Here is a 17,145-nt window from a genome sequence, read left to right as displayed (position 1 = left end):
CAGCCCCAGACAGCCAGTGGGAGGTGACGGATGGCCTGCGATTAGTGCTCCCCACCTCCGCCCAGCCATCTCACTTGCTCCCAGAGGCCTGGCCCTCTAGACCAGCTGCTCGGCCCGGAGGGGCCCTGGATGGGAAGCAAGGGGAGGTCAGGCCAGGGCACGGGCCATCCTGACGCCCCCAGAGAGGGCAGGCGGGTGAGGCCCAACATACTTATTTATTGGAGTGTAATGGTTTGTGGCCGTTGGTCGTGGAGGTGAAATTGATCAGTGGTGGAAGTCAGGTTCTATCAATTATTACAGCAATTAGTCAAGTCAGAGCAGGGTGTGGGGCTAGGGGACTAATATTAGATGGACATTATCTATGGTGCCCCTCTCAGCCTTCCTAAAGTGGGGGCAGAGTTGCTGCCTGCGGCTCCTGAACCTCCAGCAGCACGAGTGGCGGACGGGGCCTGAGCCAGTGCCTCCTGGGTTGGAGGCAGCGCCGCTCCAAGAGAAGCTCCTCCGCCACTGGCCCAGCTGCAGGGATGTCCTACCTGTCCCCATCCCAGCCTTTATGAGAAGTGACATGACTCCTACTAGAAATTACTCAGTGGCCAATGTTTATGGCACCCATTTTTCATTCTGTAAGCAAATATAGATCACTGACAGCACTTGTTTGAAGCAACTAATCTCACCCCTGTCCTTTTTTCCACTTCTCTCCTCTTCCTCCCCTCTTTCTTTCTCTCTTCCTATCCATTCCATCTGTATTCTCTTTGCAGTTCTTTTCTTTCCTTTCCAGAGGTCTCTCCCTGATGCCCCCTTCCACTCCAGTCCATGTCTGGTAACAGAGCTCCTCTTGAGATTGCCCAGTGTTAGGCCTTTCGGCATGCAACTGTGCCTCCTTCTCCGCCCCCTATGCTGCAGGAGTTTTGTGGGGAAGGGCGGGATGCCGTCTGCCGCTGGCCCCTCCACTCTAGCAGAGCCCCCTCAGTCCCAAGTACCTGAAAAAGGCAGGATCAGGCTAGGAAGGCCACACCAGGCAAACAAGCCCCTGAGCGCATCGTTCCTTCCTGAGCCCCCACTGTGCTGTCTGCTGCACTCTGATCACACTCGGCCTCCGTCACACTTGTGTGCTCACCTCTCATTCCCTTTGCCTCCTGGAGACTTTGAATCCTGTGAGACTCGAACACCAGGTGGCTCCTAATCTTAGGGCAGCACAAAGAACCTGTAAAGGGGATGGTCACAAGATGGAGAAGAATACCTGGGAAGTGGTTTTATAGAAGCCAAATAGAGAGCAGCCAAGGTTTCTGTTGCCATAGAGCCAAGAAATATAAAGAAGAAAACTGTTCGTTGCCTGTGTCAGTCCCCCATCATCCTGCACACAGAGCCCTACAGTGCCCAGTCAATGCCTGGAGAACCAAAAGAAAGAATGGACAAGAGCAGACACCTTCCCTCCTAGGGAGGCTGCACTCGGTCCCTTAGCTGGTGAGAGGCCACTGAGAGACTCCTAGCCAGGGTGTGGTCCAAACAGTTAAAGCTGGTGTTGTGGCCTTGGGCTGGGTATTTCACTTCTCTGAGCTCAGCTGCCACATCTCTAGCTTGGGAATTTTCATTCCCGTCCCTCAGGGTGATTGTGAGGCTTTGTGTGATGAAATGGGTAGAAAGTGTACTAACGTGTTCACACCTCCTAGACATCTACCCAGGAGACATGCGGGTGTCCATCCACACAAAGACTTGTATACAGGCAGTCACAGCAGCACTGCACATTACAGCCAAAAGGGGATGTGGTCCACATGTCCATCTGCTTGTAGAATACCCATGCCTCAGTGTGAATGGGCCCTGAAAACAGGCTAAGCAAGAGAAGCCAGAAACAGAGAACCACCCCGTGTAGGTTTCCATTCACGAGGAGTACCCAGAAGGGGCAAATCCAGAGAGACAGTAAAGTAGTGGTTGTCGGGCCAAGGGAAATGCGGAGTGTCTACTAATAGATGAAATCAGACAGTTTCACGGCTTGTGAGTGTGTGTACAACCAATGAGTTGTGTACTTTAAAAGGTTTCATGGTATGTGAATTTTATCTTAATAAAATAATAGATATCAGTATTTTGTACTAAACTGATAGAAAATAGTATCATGTATAAGTGTTAATTTTCTCTCTTATAATAAAAGTTTCCTTTGTCTAGGTTGTACATCATACTCTACCACTTCCTCTCCTCCTCCCACACCTGTGTAGTTTAGCCTCTTCCTCTGCAGCCCGGAGAGATGGCCACACATAAATGCAGAGTAAATGTTTACAGGGTCCTTTAAGAAGGAGTGTTTCAGTAGGAATAGTTTTATGTTTTATATCGTAATACAAATGTTTTTGCAGACTGAGAAACATTGATTTTCACTGTGCATCCACAAACAGTGCAACCTACCCTAAGCCAGCTGGGTCCTGTGTTGAATGGGCCCCAGCTAGCCCATCATATCTTTGTGGTAGGGACTAAGTTTTTTGGTGGTGGCGGTGGTAGTTGTTTTTGTTTTGTTTTGTTTTAAGATTTTACTTATTTGAAAAGCAGAGTTACAGGGAGAGAGAGAGATACATAGAGAGATCTTCCCTCCACTGATTCGTTCCCCAGATGGCCACAATAGCCGAGACTGGGCCAGGTAAATATCAGGAGCCAGGAGCTTCATCCAGGTCTCATAAGGATGTGAAGGCCCAAGGACTTGGGTCATCTTCCACTGCTGTTCCAGTTGCATTAGCAGGGACTTGGATCAGAAGTAGGGCAACCAGGACTCAAACCGGTGCATGCCCATATGTGATGCTGGCATTGCGGGTGGCAGCTTATTCAGTTATGCCATAATACTGGACCCAGGAACTGAGTCTTAACCCTTGGTTACTTCCTGAGTATATTTCTCTTTCTGTGTGGGTGTGGTTTGTATGCACATGTCAGAGTCCCAACACCCTGACCTCTTCTCCCAGAGTTAGATGTGTTTTTCCCATATTCTACAATTTCTAAGGTCTCCCTAGGCTTTCCCATGCTGAAATCGGTTCCCCAAGCCACGTCTAAGTGAAGGGTTTGGAACCACTGTTCATTCACAAAGCCTCTGGCTGTTTCTCCTGCAGGAGCCAACCCTTTGCTGAGGAATGAAATGGGACATACAGCCTTGGATTATGCCCGGGAAGGGGAGGTGATGAAGCTTCTAAAGACGGCTGAGACCAAGGTGAGTGTCAGAGAGGGGAGGCAGCCTATGGGCACTCCATGCATCATCTAATCTCATGCTCACTAATTTATGTCAGGCAGCACATCAGAGGCCGCTTCTCCTCAGATCGTTATTGTATGCTTAAATGGAAATCCAGCCCCCATTCTCATCAAGAACAAGAAGTTGCCCCTGTCATGACTAGGAAGAGGCCTGGGCTACTTCTGGCTTCTGAAGATTAACCTTCAAAATCAGTATTTGTGGCACTGGGTCTCCCAGTTCCTTGCAGAGGAAGGGGACTCTGCAGACAGAATCTTGAGCTCAGCAAGATCCTACCCCCTCTACCCAGGCCTCCTGTTGTCTACAAACTCATCAAGCGGTCCTTGGCCATCCTCCCTGCACACACAGTCCAGAGAGCCTGGTGCAGAATCTGAGCCCCAGACACCTCCGTCTTTCAGTCTCCTCAATTTTGAGCTCCCTGAAAACATGACTGAGTCTTCTGCTCCTCCTAGCTGCAGAACTGTAACTCCGGAACTGCTGGACAGAGTCCAAGAACTAGAATCACAAATCTGTTGGCTGGCAGGAACCTTAGAAATCATCAAATTCAGTGGTGAGAAGACTTAGCTAAGTATGACAAATTCATCAAGAAGCTGGTCTGTCCTGGTAGAAGGGACAGTGGCCCAGAGCACTGCCCATAGATAAGCATCATTCTCTGAAGGGACTCTACAGTGGGCACGAGTTTTGTTTTATTTTGTTTTTGAAGCTTTATTTATTTATTTATTTGAAAGGCTGAGGGATGGTCAGATCTGTCCTCTGGTTCATGCCTTAAATGGTCACAACAACTGAAGCTGGACCAGGCTGAAGCCAGGAGCCTGGAACTCTGTCCAAGTCTCCCATATGAGTGGCAGAGGCCCAGATACTTGGGCCATCACCCACAGGTGCATTTCGGGGGGGCTGGGAAGTAGGAGATAGAACAACTGGGATTCAAACCAGCTCCCCTATGGGATGCTGGCCTTGCAGGTGATGGCTTAACCCACTGTGCCATAATGCCAGCCCCACGGGCACATGTTTTAAATCTCCGAAACCTAAACCAGCTGATTCATCTTCCTCTAGGGAAGCTGGAGCCCTGGGCTGTGATGTGGCTTGCCTTTGGTCCCTGAGTGAGTTCACATCAAAACTGAAACTCGCAGGCTTGATCACAAGGTCATGCAGTAGGTTTAGTGGCAGGACTGGGCCTGAAAAGCCTCATTTCTGGCTCCCAGGCTTGTTCTCCTTCCAGCCTCACATAGCTCCTTGTCTGCAGATTGGCTGAAGTACATGGAGATGATTCAGTGTGGCAGGTCCCACCTAGTGGCAAATATCCTCTGTCTTGAGTCAGATCACTTGACTCACTGGACTGAGACAGAGGTGATTTGGGTTCTGATTCCAGCTCCACCATTCACTGCCTGCCTGACCTTGAGCTAGCACATCTCCTTTTTGAAGCTCAGTTTTTGTCTGAGATGAAAATATTGGACTAAATGGGTTCTGGGGTACTGTTCAGTTTGTGATTGTGTACCAGGATAAGTTAGATTATGCTGTTGCAGGCACCCAAAAGTTAAGTGCTTTAAAACAAGATTTATTTTTGTGTTGTTTCACATGTTCCCTGTGATTGGGGGTGGGAGGCAGGCTCTGCTCATCCCAGACACTCAGAGATCCTGGCTGGCAGGGCAGCCACCCACTGGAATGTTGCCAGTTGCTTGCCAAAGGGCAAAATGTATTTTGAATACTTACAGTTAAATACTCAATCTGGAAGTAGGACCCTTTACTGCCACTCAAAACTCATTGGCCAGAATCAATCCCATGATCCCACCCGACCACAAGGGAGCCGAGAAAAGTATCCAAGTGTCTAGAAGGGGAAAACTGGAAATGCTTAGTCATCAGCATCAACCTACATCCCAGGTATGGTCGGCAGCTGTCTTGCAGTAGTTTCTCCAGAGAATGGCAGGAGTGAGGGAGGATTACTGGCTTTTCACAGCCCATCCCAAGGGGTCTTTGGAACCATAAAAAGCTGCTGAATTCCAGAGGACAAGTGCTTCCCTCCTTTGTTCAGGAGCCTCCCTGGAAGTCAGTTCAGCTTCCCCACGGGCCTTAAAAAGACATGCACCATTTCACATAACCCAGAGAGATTCCACTCCCATCGTCTCCTCTTTCAGCCCAATCAGTGTCCCCTGAGGGACAAGTACTGGAGTTGGCCTGGAGTCCGTTTATGTTTTGTCAGGTGGTGTGACATAGGGCAGGTGCTAGTCTGGCCATATCAAGCAGGAGAGCAGTGCTCTTGGTGCCAGTGCCAAGTGGAGAGGTTAGGGTTACTGAGGGACCTACAAAATGTGGCTGTCCGAGGCGCGTGGCTTGATGTTGACCACATCATTACAAAGCCAGTGACCAAAAGAAGCACATGGTAGTTGCAAACCCCTATGCCAGTCAGACCTTTATGGAGCACAGAGAGCAGTTGTAGACCCCACCTCTAAGTAGACATGGAGCTCTGAGTCTGCAGAGGAGGGCAGCAGGGTGGCAAAGAAAACATGCCATGAGGAAAAGCTGAAGGAAGTAGGGGCATCTGAGCTGGAGAGGAGAGGCTGAGCTCTTAGGCACAGTAACAACTCTGGGTGGGAGGGGACAAGATTCATTCGGTGGCAGAACTCTGAGAGCCAGGCTTACTGACTGGAAGCTGCAGGCCAGAGCTCCCTGCTGCAGCCGAGCCGTAGTGGAAGGGCTGCCTTTGGAGACTAGGAGACCACATGGAGCCAGTGCAGGGTTTCCATGGCCGCTCAGCTGAAGACCACTTTATCTGTTGTGACTCTGCACTGGACCCTTCAGTCCTGATGTGTGTGGCCACTGAGCTGTCCGTCAGCTCTTCCTGGGCGTCAGCAGCATCCTCTTTCTCTTGGCTGTTCAGCAGCCACTTGACTGAATATTCTTTGCACCCCATCTTCCTCCAAGCTGCGCATGCTGCCTCTTCAAAATTCTGAGGCAGACTTTTGTGGGAAGAGCACAGTTTTAAACCTGGTTCTGTCTCCTTCTGCTGCTAAGTAAGCAGCTGGCTCTCTGGGTTGAGGCGCTGCATCAGTAACACGACAGCTCAGGCCCAGAGGGTTCTGAGGTTCCCCCTGAGGCCTCGTCCAGCCCCATCTAGACATGGCGTCCTCACGCTCTGTTCCTGTCTGCCTCCCCTTCCATCTGTCCAGCATCGCCCACCTATTACTCTGTAGTCAGATTGTGCTCGTTATAGGAAATTTGTAAGTCTTAAAGTCATATATCTTACTGTAGAATATTTGGAAATAGAGAAAAGAAAAAAATGAAGGGAAATGATGCAGGCCATATATGAATGACATCTGCTTACCAGGCCCTGGGCTAGACTAGAAGAAGACAGATGAGTAAAACATTCCAGGTGCTCACAGTCTCATAGGGAGACAAGCAAGGAAGCTGTGACTGCACTGGGTCATCAGTGGTATGACTTATCAAGGAAGGCTTCCTGGAAGAGATGACAACTGAGCTGAATCTCAGAAGCATTCCAGCCCTGCTGCCTAAACATAACCACTATTGATATTTTAATTATTTACAATAATAGGTACCATTTATCAAGTGCATCTAGATACGAGCATCTCTAATACATACTTTTTCTAATCCTCTGACAGATCTGTGAAGTAGCTCTTACTATCCCTCTTTCATAGATGGGAAATCTGACACTATAAGAAAGAATACAGAGTGGCTGGCGTTGTGATGTAATGGATTAAGCCACCACCTGTGATGCTAGCATCCTCTATGGGCACCAGTTCAAGTCCCAGCAGTTCTACTTCCGATACAACTCACTGCTGATGCACCTGGGGAAGCAGTGGAGGAGGGCTCAAATCCTGGGGCCCCTGCACCCACGTGGGAGACTCAGTTGAAACTCCTGGCTTCAGCCTGGCCCAGCCTTGGTTGTTGCAGCCATTTGGGGAGTGAACCAGCAGATGGAAGATCTCTCTATCTCTCCCTCTGTCTGTAACTCTGCCTTTCAAATATATAAAATAAATCTTTTAAAAAAAAAATGCCAAGAGCTTATAGATAATCAGACATTATAAGTGACCATTAGGATTTGAGTCATCTTTCCTTTTATGATACTGTATTAGCCTTTACTGGACCATATCTGTGTATATTTTATAAGTGGCCTTTAAAAAATTCTGTTTATTTATTTGAAAGGCAGAAAGGGAGAGATGGAGGGAGAAAGAGATCTTCCAGCTACTGATTGACTCCTCAAATAGCTATAACAGCCAGGTCTGGACCACGCTGAAGCCAGAAGCAGGGAACTCCAGCCCTGTCATCTACTTGGGCCATCTGCTGCCTTCCCAGATGCATTAGTAAGGAGTTAGATTGGAAGCAGAGCAGGCAGGACTCAAACTAGCACTCTGATATGGGATGCCAGGAAGCAGTAGCTTAACCTGCCACAGCACCAGCCCCTGATGGCCTTCTTTTTGGTTTTTGTGTTTTTGGGTTTTTTTGTTTGTTTGTTTTTGAAAACTCCTTGATAGCCTACTGTATATACCAGTAGTTTCAAACTGATATCCACATTTTATTTTCCCATCCCAGAGTTTCTCAAAAATGTGAATTTAGTGCCTTGGGGGTGAGGACTCTCCAGCCACAGGCCCCTCATCCCCTGCCATATGATGTCCATCCTTATCACACTGCTGTTTCCACTTGGCCCAGAAGATGTTTGAATTATGATCCTATTGTGTATTTGGAATCTGCATTCTTCCACTTAGTTTCGTTGGTGGTTTTCCCACTTTAAAGTCCACAAGAGTAATTACTGCAGATCATTTGCCATCACTAACCTGAAGAACCTCTGTCCCTTTGATGGCCGGCATGCTTTTGTCCTCACTTCGGGTTCCCTTGGCTCCCATCTGGCTGGGGGTGAGGCAGACGCTCTTAGCTTTGATACTTGCAGGCGGACTCATGGCTTAGGAGGGACCCGCACCAAGAGGAGGCAGCCTGTGATCCCACACGAGGGCTTTGAATAGATGGGGAGTTTAATGCCTAACGCTTAGACTGCTTTCATGTCCTGACTGAGAGACGAAGGAGAGCTAGAAATATATCTCTGTGCACATGATGGCAGATAAAACAAAAATATGGGGCGCTATCCCGTGATGAATATTCAGCTGAGGGGGACGCACTCGTGCCAGCCTGCGTCTCCTCTCCCAGATCCTCATTCCGCCGAGACTCACGAGGAATTTATTGCTCATTTTAATCACACCCAGAGAATGAATTGGCAGGAATATTAGGCAGATAGGCCTATCCTATATATTTTATTTGCATATCCCAGTGACAGGATCACAAGCATATTTCCTATCTCTATAATTTTTCATTTGCTGCAGGGGGAGCTGGGGATGTGACGCTCCTCTGGGCCCGCATTCCAGGCTGTGCGCCTGGGTGCTCCCATCAGAGCTGAGCCCAGCCCTCCAGGAGAGGAAGAGGGTTGTGTTCTTCCTCCCTGCCTCGTTCAGCCTGTTCGCTGCTGCGCTTCTCATTATGTAGGGGACCTGCACTCTGCCTGGTGGCTCACATGAGCCGCACACTGTGCCAAGCATAACAGGGGCAAGCTTTCACTTTTTTTAAATTTTTTGTAACCTCTATAAACTTTTATTGAAGTATATGCATATAAGATGTGCATATCAGAAATACACAGTGCATTGTGTTTTCACAAGTTAACCACACATGATCAAGAAAGGGACCACTGGAACTGGCACTGTAGCACAGTAGGCTAAGCCTCCGCCTGTGGCACTGGCATCCTGTATAGGCACTGGTTTGTGTCCCAGCTCTCTGATGATGGCCTGGGAAAGCAGTGGAAGATGGACCACGTGCTTGGGCTCCTGCACCCACTTGGGAGACCTGGGAGAAGATCCTGGCTTCTGGCTCCTGGCTCCTGGCTTCAGATAGGCCTAGCTCCAGCTGTTTTGGCCATTTGGGAAGTGAATCAGCGGATGGAAGACCACTTTCTCTATCTCTCCCTCTCTTGTCTGTATCTCTGCCTCTAAAATAAATAAATAAAACCTTAAAAAAAAAAAAAAAAGAAACCATTACCAGCACTTCAGCCACTACCCACCCCCAAAAGGGAAGCATTGTCCTGATATTTTTATATTTATTTTTATATAAGTCCAGAAATAATTCGATGGATTCTGGTAAGCCCTTCACCAGGATTCCCAACTGTTAATATTTGTCACATTTATTATTTTTATAGATGTAAATAATACTTAGATACAGTTTTCCTGAGTCATTTGAGAGTAAGTGAAACACATTTTATGCTCCTTTATTCCTAAATTTTTGTAAACTCCTCTCCAAAAAAAGAACATTTTCTTAGAGAACTTCAGTACAGTCATCAAAATCTGGGCATTAGTATTATTTTTAAAGATTTATTTTATTCGAAAGAGTTATGCAGAGAGAGAAGGAGAGACAGAGAGAGAGGTCTTCCATCCGCTGGTTCACTCCCCAATTGACCTCAACAGCTGGAGCTGCACCGATCCGAAGCCAGGAGCCAGGGAGCTTCCTCCAGGTCTCCCACACAGGTACAGGGGCCCAAGGACTTGGGCCATCTTCTACTGCTTTCCCAGGCCATAGCAGAGAGCTGGGTCAGAAGTGGAGCAGCCGGGACTCGAACTGGCACCCGTGTGGGATGCCAGCACTGCAGGCAGTGGCCCCACGTTAGTATTGATGTTAACTAAGATGTTACTCAGATTTCATCAGTTACCCCAGTAATTCTCTTTATAAGAAAGGAAGATTCCAGATCCTAAGTTGCATCCAGTTGTCATGTCTCTTTAGCCTCCTTTAATCTAGAACAACTGCTCAATCTTTCCATGTCGTTATGACCTTGACATTTTATCAAGCACAGCCTGTTAGTGGAATATCCCTCAGTTTGGATTTACCGAACATTTCCTTGTGATTCAGCTCAGATTGTGTATTCCTGACAAGAACACCCTCTGGTGTTTATTTTCAATAAGTTCACTAGGTAGCCTTAGGTAGAAACAGGGACACCATCTCCATGAGTGGACTCTGAACTCCCTAAAGGTAGGGCAGAGGTCTGACTTCCACATGTGAAGTGAAGGCTCTGGAGTCCAACCACAGGGGTTCGTGTTCTGTCTGTTACTCTACTTGAAATTAATCTGTGTGCAGTACGGATACCATCAGCTTCATAGGCCATGAGGATTAAAACAGCCGATTGCAGATCAGACAAGACCCAGCAATGGATATGAAAGCTAGTGAGTGGAAGCCTGAGGAGTGTCAAGGTCTGTTCCCTTGAGATACTTACTTAACCACAAAGGGGGAGATGATAGTGGAGGAAGCTGGCAGACACTTGTGACTGAGTGATCCAAGTTCCCATCGCCAGTTATGGGGTAGATTAGCATCAGGGACCCCCAAGCACTGCAATGCACAGAGAACAATACTAACTTATTTTCTCACTTTAGACACCTTTTACCCCTCTTAACCCTCTTTCACCAGTTTTATCTCTGGGTCAGTCCTGCTCTTTGCCAGGAGTGACATGGTCAGATTCCCATATTTCAAATATGGCTGTAGCCACAAAGAGAGCTTTGACTGAAGGGGAGGAGAACTGGATCAGGGACACTGAGTTCATAGTTCCCAAGTCTGATGGTGCTGACACCTGCTTTTTGTCCAGCCTTCCTCTCCAGGGATGCATCTGTGTGGGTGCCTGTCTCATCCCCCATCCTCATGTTCCCATCTTCTCTGCATCCCCCAGACTTCTTTATTGGACAGGGCTGCTCTATCACTAGTGCTCCTTCCCTGGGTGTCCCTCTCACTCTCCCACCCCCCATCCTCATCATTAACCCCTGGTCCCCTTTGTGGACCTCCCTACCCAATTCTGTCACCGTTTTAGGTTGTGGCTGAAGCTCTGACTGACATGGATTAGGATCTGAATCAGGCAGTCAGGAGTAGGGTGTGTATCTGCATCTGTGTCTGGGAGCAGCAGCCCCACATGAGGCAAACTGCAGCCTGCCATCGCTGCTCTTCCCCTTCCATACCTGCCTATCCTGGTCCCACCCAGGGTCTTTTTTTTTTTTTAAAGATTATTTTATTTATTGAAAGGCAGAGTTAGAGGGAGAGTCAGAGAAAGAAGTCTTCCATCCACAGATTCACTTCCGATGTGGCTGCAACAGCCAGGGCTGGGTCAGGCCAAAGCCAGGAGCCCTATCTGGGTCTCCCATATGGGTGCAGGGACCCAAGGACTTTGGCCATCCTCTGCTGCTTTCCCAGGTGCATCAGCAGGGAGCTGTATTGGAAGTGGAACAGCCGAGACTCAAACCGGTGCCTGTGTACCATGCTGGCATTGCAAGTGGCAGCTTAACCCACTGTGCCATAACACTGGCCCCCGCCCAGTGTCTTATTTTGCCTACCCACCTCCTTCAGCCTAGCTGCTCTCACAGTGAACTCAGTGCTGGGTTCGTCCTCAGACCTGTGCCCTGAGGGATGCCCAACAGTCAGAATCTGGATGCCTGCCACATCCCTTCTCCTGGTAGCCCTCACTGAAGAGCCAGTCAGCCCAGACACCCTCCTCTGAGCAGAGTGAGCCCAGCTGGGCTTCGCCTCTGCCTCCCAGCCCTTTCCTGTAAATGCACTCACAGCCAGGAGGGGTGCCATATTAAATCAAGACTGATGGAAACCAGTGTCTGTGATTATCCAGCCAAGATGCAGCATGGGAAGCTGGTTGCTGCCAGCTCCAGGTGAGGGCTTCTGAAGTTAATTGCATGTGGCTTTTATTAAGATGACCATTCCCCGACTCCTGCTCTTCTGGGTGGCTCCTTCATGGTGCCTTTCTCAGGCCAGCCCCTCTGCTATTGCAGGCTGGGTTACTGCCCTGTCTTCCTCAGCAGAACCCCATCAAGGCAGAGCCTTGAGCTCAGTCCTGTATCCTTCCTCCCCATCTTCTCAAAGAGCCAGGACAGTAGGAGCCTACATTTATGGAGCCCTTATCAAACTCTTTCCCTCATCATTTTTTCTCCTTTCCCCAAGTAGAATGTATACAAACCATGAATTTTCCTTCTCTGGTTTCCTGTACTGGCTAGGCTTTGCAAGATATGGCTAATGGCTCAGGCTTTTAAAAATCTTTCATTCAGTCAACACATATCTTAGTACAGATGCTGTACTCAGCATTGGGTAAAGAACATGAAGCAGTAACTTTGAACCTGGTTCAGTCCAGTGTGCTGTATGTTTCTGTCAAGAGTCTAATCCATTTTCAGAGGATTTTCTGAATTATTGTAGATATTTGGGACTTCAGGTTGGGGAAAATCAGATGCACTCAGAAATTTAGGCCATAATTTGAGCCATATTTAAGACCACCACCTAGAAGCTTCTAAGGAACCAACCACCCTACCCCAGCCATCCTACTCATCCCCAGTAAAGTCAAGGGCCCTGCCTCTTGCCCAAGAAAGTAACAGGAATCTTATGAAACCTAAAATGATGGCACTGAAGAACACTGCAGGAGACAGAAATGTTTGCCTAGAGAGACATAGGGGGCCCCTGATAGTTGTACCCTAATCCATAAAGTGGAAAGAAAAGTCATGTTCAGCCTTCCCTGTGGCAAAAGGAGAGAGCAGGTTCTGTGGGACCCAACGGCCCAGTGAGTGGGAAGTACCTAGAGGTGGAATTCTCCTCCATGTAAGGAAAACTGAGATGTGAGCCATCTCCAGAGCCCAGTTGGTGTTGAAACTGTCCCCTGCAGAGCTCTGCTCCCTGGAGCAGGGAGCCTCAAGGGCCACTCTGCGGTGGAGGGGGCATCCTGTGGACCTGGCTCCTGACTTGAGGCCAGAGCAACTTTTTCTTTTATCTATGGAGTTCTGCCCATGATTAAATTAATTAGAGGGGTTCCAGTGCCCAGAACTCACTGGGTTAGGTGATCTGTTACCAAAATGTAGTACAGAAGGAGGGTAACATGGCAAAGGCTCAGTAAGGGCAAAGCATTTTGTTAGTCCTTGGAGTCACATGGGACCACCTGTTACACATGTGTGCACTTGCCTTGGGCCACAGTCTGCTGCACACTCGATGGCATTATCTCATTTCATCCTCGCCAGCGTCCCACAGGAGCCTTCAAGTGAAGTATGAGTGCTGTCCCTGTGGACTGACCACAGGTTGCTGGCTGGTGAGTAGGGAAGGTAAGGGCTGAACGCACATCTGTCTGAAGCAAAACTTCTCTCTGCTGCTCAGCCTGCCTTACCAAGACCCAAAAGGGGAGCCAGACTTCAGATGGGGAGTGACTGGGAATTAAACAAGACACTGTGCATCAAGTGCTGAGTAGAGTGCCAGGCACACAGCTGCCATTCCACAAACGGTAGTTCCCTTCCTTCGGTTAGCAGCATGTACTGACTACCCTGGGAGCCTGACCCTGTGCTGGTGCCAGAGCCACAGAGATGGAGGAAACATGGTCTTTGTAACTAATACCCATGGTTGAGTAAAGAAAGACAATCAAGAAGTTAGGCACTCCAGAGGTCCAGGGGCTGGGGCCAGCACAGAGCCCTCCCGCAGGCTCCACAGACAGTGCCACATTCAAAGGGTGGATACCATGGCACTGAGAGATTGCTGTGTATAAAGAAGACTTTTTTAAAAAGATTAATTTTATATTTGAAAGGCAGAGTTAGAGGAGGGGAGAGAAATAGATCTTCCATCTGTTGGTTCACTCCCCAAATGATTGCAATGGCCAGGACTGGGCTAGGCCAAAGCCAGGAGCTTCTTCCGGGTCTCCCACCTGGGTGCAGGGGCCCAAGCACTTTGGGCCATCTTCCCCTGCTTTCCCAGGCCATTAACAGGGAGCTGGATCAGAAGTGGAGCAGCCAGGACTCGAACCTGCACCCATATGGGATGCCAGCATTGCAGGCAGCGGATCAACCCATTAGGCCACAACGCCGGCCCCTAGAGAAGACTAGTGTGGAGTACAGTGTGAGCAAAGGCCCAGAGGTCAGAATACTCTGAGACCCCTCACTGAGGGGAGGGCGGAAACCAACTCAACAAGTCCTTGCAAGCCAGCTTCCCCTTCAGGCTCCTTGCATCGCCTGCCCTCCTGCAGGCTGGCACTGCCCCAGCCAGCGTGTGCTCGTCTCACCATCAGATAGCTCTCTGGCCCAGTGGACCCGAGTGCTGAGTGGGGCTTGGTGGGCAGGGAGGAGGAAGAGGCAGATATATGGCTGGAGTCGGCTGAGCCAGGTGATGTATGTGGCGCCTGAGGGAGCTACACAGTGGCACTGTGGATTCCAGCCGGCAAGCGTCGCTCCACTGGGATTGGCGCCGACTTATTGCTCCATATGAAACCCCGGGACTGATGGGAGCTTTCAGTTACAGACTGATAGCAACAGCCAAAATTGGATTGTTTGCTATTTATTTTTTTTAACTTCTGTCAAGGTCACTACCGTAACAGGAAAACACTGCCCAAGCAGCAGGTATTTTTCATCCACTCTGCCTGCAAGAGCAATCTGCAGCTGCAACTTTTGTGACAGGGCCTTACTTGACGCCTCTGTTTCTAGAAAGATGTCCATGTCACAGAGGCCTGGGGAAAGGAGCCTCCCAAAGACATGGTCTTCCCTTCCCAGTCCACAGTCTGCTTCCTTTGTCATGCCCACCCCAGCTCCTGACCTCCATAAATGCTTGACCATCAGACCCCTGCCTTTCCCCTCCCTCCTCTTCTCCAGACCATCCACAGCTCCCTGCCCAGGCCTCCAGAGTCTTCAGGCCCTGTCTCCCAGGAAGCCCCAGTCCCAGGGCTGCACCTTCAGTGCTTTTCTCTTCTGTGCCCGTGTACCTCCCTCTGAACTGTCTCCTCTGAATTCAGTGTTGCAAACATTCACCAGATGCCCCAGCTGTGCTGGGAGCAGCAAGGAGGAAAAGATGCGGCCTGCCCTCAGGGAGCTCCTCAGTGTTGGAGGACAGACGCACAGCAAGCTTGTTGCAGGTAGTTGTGTTTTTAGTGAAAGGCACAGTCCTGGAGATGAGCTCTGAAACCGAAGGGAAAAGGCTGGTTCTTGGGTATTTGTGGTATTTGTGTGCAAGCCCTGCCTCGCGGCCTCCTCACTGGGTGCTCCCCAGGGGTAAGGCCTGGCACCCCTTCCTCACAGCGTGACCAAGGGCTGGACCAGCCGCAGTGGGCCAGGGAGCCAGAGCTGTGCAGCAGGACCCTTGAGCCCCAAACCTGTGTTTCTGCCTAGAGTTGCAGGATAGAAGGGAACTGGGGTCCCACCGGGCCTGGCACCCCTGAGCCATTTGCCCTCTCTGCCCACAGTACCAGGAGAAGCAGCGAAAGCGTGAGGCTGAGGAGCGGCGCCGCTTCCCCCTGGAGCAGCGACTGAGAGAGCACATCATTGGCCAGGAGAGCGCCATCACCACCGTGGGTGCCGGTGAGTACATGGGCGCCCGGCAGTGCCAGGAAGGGCCGGCCAGCAGCTTCTCTGCTGCCGTGTGCCGTCCACCTGCTGTCACGGCCTGGAAGAGAGGTGCGCTTGTGATGTTAACATTCATAGAGTTCTGCCTGTGTGCCAGGCGTCAGGGTAAGCTCCGCATACCCTGGGTCATTTAATCCTGACGGCCACCTTATGAGGGTGGGCCCATCAAATCCCTGCTTTACGGATGAAGATGCTGGCACGTGAACACTGGTACGTGACACTTACGTAATTTGCTCAAGGCTGTTTAGAACTTAGCCGACCTTCGTCTAGTCACTGCCCCTGCTGAAAGAACTGTGACCGGAGTGGGGCTTGGGGGTGGGGAGGGTGTGAGTTGTCCGTCACTAGTAAGGCAGCCGTAGAAGCAGCCCTAGAATTGTGTCTCTGTCTGCCAGGCCAGGGCCTCTCCATCACTTCAGTGTCGTTTGTCAGCAGCAGACCCAGTTTGAAGCAGAACCCCTGGGCCACTTCTGGGTACTTCTCCACCCTTAGAACTTAATTCCATTCTTTGACCCCCAGGAGCCAGGCTGCCCTTTCGTGTAGCCCTAATCTAATGGGGCTCTGCTAACGTCAGTGGATGCACCTGTGCTCTCCACTTCTGCTGATGCCTCCCTGGGGTGTTGTCACACTGCTGGGTGAGGAAAGAGGAGCCCCGGGCCAGGCTGAGACAGGTCTCCCCCAAGGCCCTGTTTCTTCAGGCGTGGTCTTTAGACCAGCCGCATTAGTGTCCTCTGGGCACTGGTGAGAAGTCAGAGCTCGGGCCTCCCCCAGCAGCTGTGGAATCACAAACTCCAGGTTCTGTGTTCTAGCAGCCCTTTCCAACAACTCTGACACCCGGCTGAGGGTTAAAAACCACTGCCCCAAGATGTCTGGCTCAGCCCAGCAGCTGTGGGGACGCACCAGGTTCTTCTCACTGAGAAGAGCCATGGGGCTGAGAGTATGGCTGTTCCCCTGGGACGTTCTGGGCCCTGGGATACCCATTAGAGAAATGCCAGTGTCCACCCCACAACACACCAGGCCCAGCCTGATCTCCATCATCCACATAGAGGGATTGCGAGCCCTCATCAGGGGCCTGACCCCGACAGCAGATAAAAGAAGTCCACAGACCAGGCTGCCTCCCCAGCAAGCGACAGTCTGCCTCGGCATACACAGGAGCCTCATCCAGGCCAGCTTTGAATACGCAGGGCCATACTGCTCAGACGCAGATCACAGCAGGCTGACTGTGTGGTGTGGGTATGAACAGCCACCCACACTCCTTTGCCACAGCTGTGTCTGAGGTGGAGGGAGGGGAGACAGGGCGCTCTCACGGTTTGGGAGGAAAGGAGAAGCCCACAGGACAGACAGAGCACCTGGGTGCAGGTCTGAGAAAGCATCTGTGGCTGAAGCCTCGTGTGCTCTAGGGCCAGGGCCTTGGCCGCCATCATGGTGCTGTCCCTTCCTGGCAGGCTGCTGGCTGCCCTCAGACCTCTCACTTCTCACCAGCTCTCAAGTCTGTCCCTTGATGGGATGCACACCAGAAGTAGGCTCTGCGGGGGCCACTGAGAT

General features: G+C 50.3%; 1 protein-coding gene across 3 annotated transcripts in view; it reads left to right on the top strand.

Moving 5' to 3' along the window:
- CLPB (ClpB family mitochondrial disaggregase) overlaps positions 1-17,145 on the top strand; it is a 142,055-nt gene that overhangs the window by 106,884 nt on the left and 18,026 nt on the right. For all 3 annotated transcript variants that reach the window (XM_051822565.2, XM_002708715.5, XM_008264387.4), the window contains 2 exons: positions 3,084-3,181; positions 15,444-15,558. In XM_051822565.2, coding sequence (XP_051678525.2) covers positions 3,084-3,181; positions 15,444-15,558 — 213 coding nt within the window. The remainder of the gene's footprint in view (positions 1-3,083; positions 3,182-15,443; positions 15,559-17,145) is intronic.

This window comes from Oryctolagus cuniculus, chromosome 1 (genome assembly GCF_964237555.1).
Source record: "Oryctolagus cuniculus chromosome 1, mOryCun1.1, whole genome shotgun sequence".
Taxonomy (NCBI): domain Eukaryota; kingdom Metazoa; phylum Chordata; class Mammalia; order Lagomorpha; family Leporidae; genus Oryctolagus; species Oryctolagus cuniculus.
Note: the sequence above shows the minus strand (reverse complement) of the source record. Positions and strands in the feature narration are given on the sequence as shown.